The 12,458-nt window shown below is 45.7% G+C and overlaps 2 protein-coding genes across 4 annotated transcripts in view; both read right to left on the reverse strand.

Annotated features, from left to right (window-relative positions):
* The window catches only part of ppp1r9a (protein phosphatase 1, regulatory subunit 9A), a 91,034-nt gene that overhangs the window by 18,106 nt on the left and 60,470 nt on the right, over positions 1–12,458 (reverse strand). For 2 of the 3 annotated variants that reach the window (XM_079523163.1, XM_079523161.1), the window contains exons 7-10: positions 11,876–12,028; positions 9,943–9,996; positions 2,069–2,298; positions 112–208 (exon numbers count right to left, since the gene is read on the reverse strand). In XM_079523163.1, the coding sequence (XP_079379289.1) occupies positions 112–208; positions 2,069–2,298; positions 9,943–9,996; positions 11,876–12,028 (534 nt within the window). The remainder of the gene's footprint in view (positions 1–111; positions 209–2,068; positions 2,299–9,942; positions 9,997–11,875; positions 12,029–12,458) is intronic. The other variant, XM_079523162.1, reaches the window with a different exon arrangement.
* LOC306938641 (nucleoporin NDC1-like) lies at positions 4,012–6,285 on the reverse strand (the record flags this gene model as incomplete). Its single annotated transcript, XM_079522903.1, has 1 exon — positions 4,012–6,285. The coding sequence occupies one exon, from the start codon at positions 6,283–6,285 to the stop codon at positions 4,012–4,014; it is 2,274 nt and encodes a 757-aa protein (XP_079379029.1).

A 12,458-nucleotide genomic window follows, 5' to 3' on the forward strand; every position in this document is an offset into this window, starting at 1 on the left:
TCAAAAATTGGTTAAGTGCACTAAACAAAGCAATCATAAAACAAATCAAGTACAAATATACACACACACAATGACAGGTGGCGACAATGGAAGGACAGAGCTCAGGTTTACCCTGATTTGCAGACCCTGGATCTCAGCCAGGTGAGCCTTCTCAGCGTCCTCCAGCCTCCTCCTCTCTGCATCCTCCTTTTGGACAAACTCCACTTCTCTGAAACAGCGGAAGGGGAGGGGGGGGAAATTAACACAATGACTGCGGAGATGAAATAATCGTGGTCCAGATCTCCCTGCCTAGTGGCTCTATTGAAGAGCCACTGTGCCAACTTCATCGTTGCTTTGTGCCAACTTGATCGTTGCTTTGTGCCAACTTGATCGTTGCTTTTCATGAAAATCCACTTTAAAATGGTGTGACTGTGATCCTTTGTCGTAGTGTTGAAAAATATTCCAAAGTGGCGATCAACAACAACAGAGCGGAGAAGGAGGCGTGTTCTTAGAGTATATATGAATAGAGACGTCACCCGAGTTCTCCTCCCATCCACTTGCATTAAGTTGCTCAAAAGCGCATGAGGCGATTTCACTCCTCCTTCCGGGTAGGAACAGAGTGCATTCTGGGATTGATTGGGCCAAACACATGAACGCGCTGCCATTGTACTGAAACCGCGTTCACGTGTCATCATGAACGAGCGCAATGATAGTCAACGGACCAGCGCGTTCATGTGTTTGGCCCACGCTGCAATACCAAATTCGGCCACTATGTCCATTGCGCCTCAGGGTTTCCTCCGGGTGCCGTCTCTATTCATATATACTCTAAGGGCGTGTTCCTTCGCGCGCCACCACCGCCATTGCAATGGGCCTCAATTTCCCAGAACCCTTTGCATGCCACGGATGTTTTTGCGATGACGTCATCAAAACGTATCACCTATCCCACTCTGTCTGATGGAAACCGTGTAAGTCTTAAAACATATTAAAAACGCTAATTAAACAATGAAAACATAACTTGTGTATCTCGTTATTGGGAGGGAAGCTGTGTGTGTGTGTGAGTGAGTGAGACAGACACTCAGAAAAAGATCTGCCTGTCTCTCTCATCCAAGGAACCAAGGCTGTTTCAGACTGTCAATGTTACTCACTTCGGCACGCACGCGCACGCACACGCACGCACACGCACACGCACGCACACACACACACACACACACACACACACACACATATAGGACTGCGCAACATGTCCTTGTTGTCCTTCATGGTTCCAGGATGTTTTGCCGTTTAGCTAAAGATCATTGGCCTGCCTGGAGGTTCAGAGCCAATTATAGGCAGTCAGAGCAGAGGGGAGTGAGAGGGGCTGTGATGGACTGACCAGAGTGATTAGTGCACTGAACAGCAGAGGACGGATCCCTGCATGAGAATGGGACCTCTGTGTTCAACTGGAATGAAAAGAGACAAGGCTCGCATCATGAAAGAGATGCTCTGACTAACCCGTGATCTCTACGGTATCTTTTCACACAGTGAAATCCTCAGTGTTCCTTAACACAATCAGCGCCAGGATTTCTTTCAAAATAGAAGCTCGGGGTGCCGGGAAGATATGGCCGCTTTTAGTCTGTAAGCCCCCCCCCTTCCGCGCCGAGCCTTTCTTTCTGAACGGTAAACAGGGAAGTGAACGACAACGCGCATGCGCGAAAGAGCAAGGACTATGGTGCAGAAGGAGAGGCCTGCAACTAAAAAATAATAATAATAATCTGAATAGCGGTATATATATATATATATCAATGAAAATGCGCTAGGATGTTATTAGTTATGATGTTCACACACGTCACACAGTCTAAATGGGTTATAAATGCTTTAGATCACGTGCGTGTGCGTGCTTGTGGAGATTTTGGATGTGGATGGATGGAACGGACAGTAAATAAAACACTATTAATACTGGACTAGATCACATTTAACTAAACCCGAGATTTCTCGTGCTGGCAAAGGCGGTTGCGAGCACGAATGACCAAGATTTGGCATGTGTGGCAAATATTGTCTTAAGCCTCATTTATATCTCACTATAGCTTTAGCCATGGAGCTCTGTACTCACTTTAGCTGGAAGTCCTTGATGAGTTTCTTGGCCTTGTTGTACTTCTTCTCCAGGGTCTGGTACTGGGCCTGGGCCTCCTTCAGGTGTTCGTTGACGGTGTGGCAGAGGGTCTGGGCTTCGATCCAGTAGCTCTCCAGCTTCAGCATCCTCTCCTTGTTCTCCTCGATGCTGGCCTTCAGCTGACTCTTCTCCTTCTCCCAGCGCTGCTTCTCCCTCTCCACCGACGCTAGCTGGTGAGGGGGCAAAGGTCATGTGGTTATATAGTAGCTATAGAAATTCTACAGGTGCTGGACAAAAATATACGTACAATGAAAAGGAAGGGTTGTCCGCACACTGTATCTGCTGTTCTGCTCCCAGGAAAAAAAATATTTAGGTACGTTTCGACCATTACGGGTCTTCGTCAGGTATGCTTGACGAAGACCCGTAACGTTGTACCTAAATGGATATGGTCTACTTGCACACATTGTGAGCTTGTAGATCTGCAATTTTCGGTGAGCGACAGGAAGGCATTATAAAGATTAACCCAGAGCAAGACACTGGAGCACACTGATCTTTTAATATCTTAATCCACCTATAAATGCACGGAATCTCTGCGTGTCTGTCCCCCCCCCCCCATACATATCTCGAGAACAGCCCGACTGATCAACTTCGAACTTGTATCGCAGAGGACCCGTGGGAGTGCAGTGCCGAATGGGAAGCCGGTCGGATTAGCGGTTGTTTTGAAATATACAGTATATCTATCTATCTATCTATCTATCTATCTATCTATCTATCTCTGTCTGTATGTACGTAAATAGCAGGGGTACGGCTGTAATGCACGTAACTTGAGAACCATTAGCCCCACCAATTCATATATATATATAATTATATATATATATATAGCACCTGACGAAGCTCACAGCTAAACGCGTCATGCTAATAAATAAGTTGATGCAGTAAGTTGTCCGTCTGTGTTCCCTGGAGTGTGCAGTCCCTTCCTTGGAAGGTTTTTTCTCTTTTTGATGTCTATGCCTGCTAACTAGACTTGCACCTCCCACAAAAATAAAATAAATAAATGTATATATATATATATATATATATATATATATATATATATATATTTTTTTTTTAAGGTAGCTAGGTATGTTATTGTCTGTACTAGTCCATGAGACTGTGATATGGCTTAATTTCAGTAGTATTGGCCTCTTACCTACCTCTGATATTTGATTTATTTGCAACAGTAATCTGTTCATGTTCTCTTCACATTTTACGAGTAAAAGCCTCGTTTTGCCTCACTTCATTTCATCATTAATCATTCCATGTCATGACAATGTTTGTTCAATGAGGTCTGGCCTTATATAGATGGAATTATAGGCCATTTTATGTGTGTTTCCTCATTTTTTATAGTGTGGTAGAAAATCACTGACTAAACATCCAATATAGGACCAACATAGTTTGGGCTTGCGGCCCTTGGACCTTTGGTATTTTGCTGAGTAGCCCCTGAGCCATCTTAAGTTGAGTAGCCCTGCTGCAAGTACATACAGTAGGTACTTACTGTACATTCCGTGCATTTCTGTAATATTATTGTAAAACCCAGCAGTATACAATTGACACCATAGCAGTATAAATAGTAATATACAACGTACACTTTAGGCTGTAGTGGTTAATAATATCTACATTCTCTTAGTCGACAGCCTATAGTATACGTTGTGTATTGCGATTTATATCACTATATCACTATATTTCTTTAATCTTTAATAAAGACTAATTTCTCTTCTCACTGGCCTTTAGTGACAGCTGAGCCCGACACCCATTTTCCATTACTGGCACTAATGTTTTGTTTTGTTTCCATTTCATGCTAATGTCTGTTTATATTGCATTATTTTGTTTTGTTTTAACCTGTACAGCACCTTTATGATCTTGGTCATGTACATTGTGCTCTATGAATAGAATTTGCGTGGAGTTTAAGGATTCAAAGGCTCGGCAGTCAAGGTGCGGTGTTTCTTGTTGTACTCCAGAATCTCTAGCAATCTCTTTTGGTGCTCCGCCGACAGCTGTATAGCATGTGTGTGCTCCCCAAAGGTGGACGTTATCCTGTCGATGGCGGTCCTGAGGGTGGATCTGAGTGTGAAGCGCAGCGTTTTGTACGTGGGGTCTCCCATGCTGTAGAATGACCTCGCAGGCCTGCTGGAGACATGGGGCAGCTTGAAGTGCATATCTACCGCCTCCTGAAGGACTAGCATGCAGCTGAGAATGCTGGGTAGCGTAGTCTGTACGACGCCAAACTGGTCTTCGTAGAAGGAGGCTGCTACTAGGTGAGACAGCCCTTCCAGTGCCCAGATGTGGGCCTGGCTGTCAGCAAAGAGAGCTTGACTGGAGGCTTCTGGGAGCTTGTTATACACTTCCGGGAACTTATTATACATGTTCAGACCCCACTTTGCCAAGCGGTTTTTCTGCGCCCGTTTTACCAAGAAATCTTTAACCTGTTTCTGTCCGTACTGGAGGAACTGACTAACTTGTTCCTGTCCGTCCTGGAGGAAGAAATGTCTAACTTGTTCCAGTCCATTCTTGAGGACTTGAGTTGTTGGGCTGAGTGCTGGTGCAAGGGGTGATGGACAACTGCCACAGTAGCAGGCCCGTGAGTATGTGGGCCAGAATTTGGGGCCCCTCCTCACAATGGGGGGGCTCTGCACAGAGCCATACCAAGGCGAGGAGGGCTCCAGGGGATCGGTGAGGTGCCGCGGGGCAGGGGAGGTCAAAGGACTAACCTGTTCTTGTCTGTTCTGGAAGAACCGAGCCAGGAGACTGGGTTTGGAGACTGCTATTGTTGGGCTGGGCACCGGGTCAGGGATTGATGGGCAACCACCGTAGGCTTGTGAGCATGTGGGGGGGGTGGACCAGAGTTTTGGGCCCCTCCTCATAATGTGTGGGCTCTGCACAGAGCCATACCAAGGTGAGGAGGGCTCCAGGGGATCGGTGAGGCGCCTCACGGCTGGGGAGATCAAAGGACTAACCTGTTCTTGTCTGTTCTGGAATAACGGGTCTGGGGTTGATGGGCAACCGCCATCTGCCTGTGAGCATGTGGGGGTGGACCAGAGTTTTGGGCCCCTCCTCGTAATGTGCGGGCTCTGCTCAGAGCCATAACAGGCTGAGGGTTGTTCAAAGGGATCGGCGAGGCGCCGCATGGCTGGGTGGGACAAAGGACTGTCCAGGTCTGGCGAGCATACGGAGCTGTCCGACTGCACAGATGTCTTGATGCTGCCGGTAGACTGGGGGGACTCGGCCCTACTATTAGTGGCGGCTACGGCGTCATGGTGAGCAACAAGCCTCTGGGTCAGGTCGGATAGCAGAGACAGACACTCCTCACTGATGGCGTTCCAGTTATGGGGACGGCCACCCGGACGACTCAGACTGAAGACCTCAAGACGTCGTGAAGGAGAGTGCTGGGACAGTAACGCCAAGTCCTGCAGAGCTAAAAACTTCAAAATCATTGGCTGCTTGCCGGCGATAACCGCGGCAAGACAGTGACGTTCGTCCTCGCTAAAAGACGGCGATTGGACGGGAAAACTGAGCACGTCCGTCACAAAGATTCTGAAGATCAGCACGGTGACGTACGACTGGAACAGGAGGAAGGTACCACTGATCCATAGGTGGTACACCAGAGGAATGTCCAGCATCCCAACCATGGAATCCAGAGGGTAGACGGAGCTGTCCAACTGAAGATTCAGTGTTTCACAGATCCACGTTCTTGGAACATATCCCAGGAAGTAATACACGGCGAGGTAGTTGCTGACAAGATAAACGCTCTGGGCAGCACTGCATTTGATCGCCAAAGGCAAGGCGCCCATAAAGCGAGGGAACTTGTGCTGCTGAACAGCGGGGAAGGCCACGTAGTTCATGTTGTGGACCACGCCCAGCAGGCTGTGACTGAGGCCAAAAAAGGCCCCCGCTAACAGCAGGACAAGGGAGTGCTCGTTCAGACACAGCGGAGTGGTGCCGCCACCGTCGCAGCGCGTGCACGGGTAGCCGAGCGTCCGATATCTTCCATCGGCGGCTACAGCACAACACCAGGCCACTATGACTCCCATGATGCAATGCAAGAGAGAGCGGACGATCTGACGAGGGTGAAGTAGCTGATCAAAAAGATCCATCTTTGAACAGGCAATAGAAGGGACTACCGTGTAATATTCCAGGAGGAAGTCAGCTACTCCAATGACCAGGAGGAACCCGGCGAACATTAGAATGCACGGAAAGACGGTGTCCAGGCAACCGCTCAACCAGGCAATGGGATGGAGCAGATATATCGTCCGATATCTTCCATAGACGACTACAGCACAACACCAGGCCACCATGACTCCCATGACGCAATGCAAGAGAGAGCGGACGTACCGACGAGGGTGAAGTAGCTGATCAAAAAGATCCATCCTTGAACAGGCAATAGAAGGGACTACCGTATAATATACCAGGAGGAAGTCAGCTACTCCAATGACCAGGAGGAACCCGGCGAACATTAGAATGCAGGGGAGGACGGTGTCCACCAACCAGGCGATGGGATGGAGCAGACTGAACCTGCTGAGCGCTACGAACACGGCTGTGGTTGGAAGCATCGACAAGACGGCACAAATGATGCAGTACTCGGCTCTACGGCTGATCACTTCACGTAACCAACATCTCCGCTCTATAGGTGACATGTTGAGACAGGTGGAGAGCTACAATAATAAACGCTCCCCTTTCAAAGTTACAGACCGTTATGGCTGTTCCCTCGTGTTGGCACCTTTTAAACGGTCAGTCTTAAACAGTGGAATACTTTCTGGTATGGCTCGATAGTGCTCGGTAGTTCAGCCCTTATAGACTCCAGCATTGTTGTACATTTGACCTAGGGTTGCTCTATATATTACATAGCCATGTCATAGTGAGGTCACATGACCTCAGGTTCAAATATGGTATAATATGACATTAAACAGAGCACGTGTTCTTTTTACCTCTTTTTCTCACCCTCCCTGCCACTTTACTGTGGGATCTTTTTGAGGTTACAAAAAGGTTTTTGAGGTGTCTTGATAAAATGCCTGAATGAGCCTAAAAGGATTCAAATAAAGCATTCCCCTCTTGTTAAATTATTTGGAAGATTCACTTTAAAGTCCGAGTAGTTCACCTAAAAATGACTTATTTTCTATCCTATATTGTATGATGTATACGACAATCTCCGTAGGCTGCTCACATTTTGCGTTCACCATCGCGTGGCCAAGTCATAGCCGTATGCGCAGTATAGCGGAAGTGCCGTTTACTCCTTCCTGTGCCACGCCTGTGCTCTGACGTCGCTCACTTCACCTCTGAGTGTTCAACCGAGCTTACTTTCCGTTTGTTCATTTCGTCGACTAATAAATACTATGGCGGAAAATAGCACATCTACAACTTAAGCTCACAGCGCGTTGTGAGCTTGTAGATCGGCTATTTTCAGCAAGTGTGAAATCAGTCATTGTGACGGCATCAAGGCCCGGCAAAATACATTGTAGTCGACTAAATCAACTGTAGATTTAGTCGACTAAAACAAGACTAACACGTGAAAATGTGATTAAAACTAAATGAAAACTATTCGAGAGACTATGAGTCAAACTAAAATCTGCTGTCAAAATCAACACTGCTGCACTTGCCGCTTCCGTTTCTCAAATCAACCATTAGTCAACTGACTAATGGTTGGAATCGGGAGTCGAGCCCGCAGCACACTGCCAGACTGGGTTACCAGCCAAGGTGCCTGGACCACTGAGCCATGGCCCAGGCCCATTTGTATTTCTTTAAGCTAGATGTGTGTGAGTGTGCCGAAGACGCGTAAACCTCTTGTTAATTACAAACCCTATGAAGCCTTGAATTTGCTGCTCATCAAATTAAAAAAACAAAGAAACCTCCATGACTTCAAGGCTTCATGGGGTGTAACTGATAAGTAATGTCTTTTACTTTAAAGTAGCACAGTCTCTGTGCAGTGAAGAGAGATTGCTACTCGTAAATTTATTTTGGACAGAGGACATATTGTGCTTTCATACAATGCATTGTCAACCTGTAGTGGTCCTGGTCCACGAGATCAAAAGTTCTCAAAAGAAGAGCAGGTAGACCGACTACAACCACTGCAGTTGTGTTAGTTACTGTATACTCTAGTCTCTACCATACAGATTGGGCAAAATAACATTTTTATTATTGATGTATTGCAGCTGTAAGTATTATAGTATTATATGATAACCTGAACAACATTGGGAACTTATCTGATACTATACAGTAGCTACACAAATCCTACAATGACTTGAATTAATTGAAACTCTTTGTTGAATAGCTGGATGGGAACCGTGAGGTTGCCAGTTCGATCCCGGGCTCCCCCAGAGTGTCGAAGTGTCCTTGAGCAAGACTGTGAACCCCTAATTGTTCCCGATGTGCAGGTTGGTGCCTTGCATGGTTTCCTCCGCCATCGGTGTATGAATGTGTGAATGGGTGAATGTAATGCACAATATCTATGCAAAGTGCCTTGGATAAAGACGCTATATAAATGCACCATTTATCATTTAAGGTGTCTGTGTTTAGACTCATAACCCTGGACCTAACAGCTTCTCTTCTATTGCATTTTAGAATATAAACTTACAGCACATTCTGCTGGAAATGAATCAAATGAGGACATTCTTTGGCATAGAACTGTGCATACACCCACATGCATACTATTACTACACTAGACTGCACACATGCACGCTCACAGCTTGATTTCAAAATGCAGAGAGAGTGACAACTTCAGCTCTTGTGCGAAGATGCATGCTGTTCCCTCTATTTTCTCCCCCGAGAAGACTGGTGAAACTGAGAGCCAAGAAAAGGAACTACTCCTAAAATATATATATGTTTCAACGATACATCTAAAATGGCTGACTTCTGATGGTGCAATCCTGTATTTTTCACAGATATTTAAAAGGTAGGGTAAGCGATAATTTGGTTAAAACAAACAAGCTCAATATTCTGATATTACAGAGCTCTCCAGCTTTAACAGGAAATAAAGCTTCAGCCAGGTGGGTTGCCAATTTAATCCAATCAGGAACAAGTACCGGTACCCATTTATCACCTTAAAATGTATATAGAGTTGTAACTTTGTGTGCTCATTTCTTTGTGTAATCACTTCCAATTCCACTTGTTTATCCTGAATTTTGCATGAGTTCTCTCTCCTGTTTCAATAATAGTGCTGATTCCTGACCAGCAACATTCTGTTTACCAAAGTGCTGCAGAGACAGGGAGACCACCGTTACTGAACAAACACTCTATAGCAATGCTATATCAGAACATAGATCTATTTAACACTTATTTGAACGCATTTTGACCTGGGAACGATTCTGCAAATGTCTTCTAAATCCTGTTTTCTTGAAAAAGCTGTCGTTCTCAAACACTTTCATGTCACTTTTCACGATTCTTCAAAAATAGCAGACCTACAAGCTCGTAGCGCGCCACTCGGTGGCGCTGAGCCGCTAGCTAGATCTGCTATTTTTCAATAGCTAAAGCATAACATAATGCTAACACCAAAAGGGGTTCCCGCCCAAAATGGGTTAATAATGGCATCTTCAAGCTATGACGATAATGACAGCAAAGTCCATTTATGATAATGCTACGTTACTATAATCAAGTTAGTATGGTCACAGTCTGAATAGGATAAGCCAGGCTGTCATCAACATCTCTTCACAGAACTTCATGGTCAACCAGCCTGAACCAACTCTGACTTCTAATCCGGCCCACTTCCTGATGCAATTAGTGGCGTCTGATTTTCCAGCGGCCAGTTAATGCACCCACGCATCTGTCAACTGTCAGCTGACTTGACAGCTTGCCAATCAAAATGTAAACACAACCAGCACTCATGTTAATACACCAAGGCGGCTTACCTTGCTTTTTAGCTTCTGGATCTCGGCCTCTGTGACTGTGTGTTTGATCTGCAGCTGTGGTTGGGAGAGGCAAAGTGGAGATAAGAGGGGAGAGAGACACAGAGTGAGAGAAGGCAAGGCGGTCAGATGATCAGACGCATGGCTGCGCAGGCTCATTGGAGTCATTGCTGCCCATACACACTAGTGTGATGGATGGAGGCAGCCGACCCTGTCCTCCATGACAGTCAGCACCACGGCGCACACACCATGCACACGCACTAACACGCACTAACACGCACGCACGCACGCACGCACGCACGCACGCACTCACGCACGCAGAGGAAGTCCAGAGATAGATAGACAGACCATAGTACTTGTGGTTGGATATTGACGAGCACACTGCCAAGTGCCAATGGGGCTTATTCAGCATCTCTTGGCATATTCGATTTTTGATATGATCAAATAAAGACAACATAACAATACAACACAACCAACCAATCCATATTTACAATGTTTTCTTGATAAAATAAAGCACTAGGGTAGCGGCTCAGAGTGAAAAAACAAACCAAAAACAAACAAACAAACCATCAGGAAACAGAAACTGTGCGCACGAGTACTTGAATGATGAACACATCAAAAGTGTGTTTACATAAAAAAAGTGATGAAATATATACGCAATGCGGTGGGAGAGGGACGTAACGAAGAACAGGAAAACGAGAGAGAGAGAGGGCAAAATGATTGGTGAGAGATTGGGACAGAGGGATTACATTGTCGTCTCCACTTCATATCCCCAGCAGCGTGCGGCACACCGCCTGGCCCATTAATTAAATGTGTCACACATAGCCATGGTGGCAGTTGGGGGTAGAGAGACTGGAAACGGTACAGTGCCAAAAGTAGCCGTGGCGTGTTCAATCAAAATGACCAGCTGCCTCCATTGCCTAAAGTGCATAAAATGTCAAAAGAATGGAATGTGGTGCTCCGAGGTGATGTTATCTTTGTATCATGCTGTATCATGCTTGTTTTTTGTGTGCAAGGGAGGAGTAAGGAAGGAGTCAAAATACAGGTTGAAACACTGGGCCCTATCTTATGCCTCAACTTTTGGCATATTTTGAAACTATAGTGAAAATAGTGATAGCTTGTATATCAGCAATTTGAACTACCTAAAATGTTTTTGCTTTTTTAAATAGTGAAAAGGGCCCAAATGTTTAGGCATAAGGGTGGGGTAAGGTGGCCCACAAGATAGGGCCCCAGGTCTTTGCATCAGGAAAAGAAAGTTGGAAATATACGTGAGGGTGCGCCCTTATCATCATACATCATTTAATTCCGGCCAATCACAATTTGTGTCCCCACTTTTGTCTCCACTCAAAACTGGCCATTAGTCAATGGCATTCAATGTCAGTTAGGACAATGTTTGTGTTTACACAAACCCTCAAAGCTGGACATAGGAGGGGATGTGATAGCCTTCACCTAGGCCCCAGACAGGGATGTGCAGAGAATGTTAGAGCGACAGGGGCTGAGAAATAGCAGATCGATAAGCTCTTGTAGATCTGCTATTTTCGAGGCAAAACCCAGCACTTTTTAGCTACTGGAGATGTGGCGTATGTCATAGATTTCGAAACAAATTCTTTCAGCGTAAAATGCTGCGTTCAAGTTCAGAAAAAGCCAATTCTCCTGAATGCTGCCTTCGGGTATGGCATCATGGAAAAAGGGGTCATTTGCATTTCTTTCACCATGTAGTAAACGCTGCATTCATGGTCTGGAGAGGGCAGTCTTTTACAGACGGGTAGAAGGGCAGGGGCTGAAGCCCTCTTTGATGCCTATGTGCGCACGTGCCTGGCCCCAGATATAAACTTATATGTGACAAGATACAATATTCTGTTGGATGTACTGTATGCATTATACCTTATGTAAAGAGACTGGATCACATGTACATGTGAGAAACTGATCAGGTTACCTCTCTGAATTTCTGGTAGAGTTTAGTGGCATCCAAGTCCGAGGGGGACAAGATGTCGTCCGTCTCTGGGAGATCAAACACCTCGATGTTCTTGTCCCCGTCCGGCACCGCTGATCCCCCGTCCTCCTCATCTGTGGCGTACTCCCCTGTCTGCTTTGAAGGAGCACAGTCAAATCCTCAGCGTTAATCTATCCATTTTCTTAACTCAAATGGCGTACAAATGGAAACCAAATGGACCCGTAAAACATTAGGTTACATTTGTACACAGTTTGGAAAACACACACACAGAAAAAAACAGATGTTTGGCGTATCGAAGGCATCTTTGGATCTTTTGAAGGTTTTTGGTTTGGAGTTTTTAGACGGCAAATACACTCACAGATCCACATTTTCAGGAGACGGGTTGTACTGGCTGTTAATGTTGAGAATACATAGAACTGCCAGTGTTCCTGCACTACATTTCAGAATTTTTGTGTTAGCATATTTTGGATATAATGTTTGGGGAGCTGTATGATTGTCACCTACTGTATGGTCGTATGAATAATGTTACATAACATCCACTCAGCACAAGACCTGAACCCAGAAC

This window comes from Electrona antarctica (genome assembly GCF_951216825.1).
Source record: "Electrona antarctica genome assembly, chromosome: 15".
NCBI lineage: Eukaryota > Metazoa > Chordata > Actinopteri > Myctophiformes > Myctophidae > Electrona > Electrona antarctica.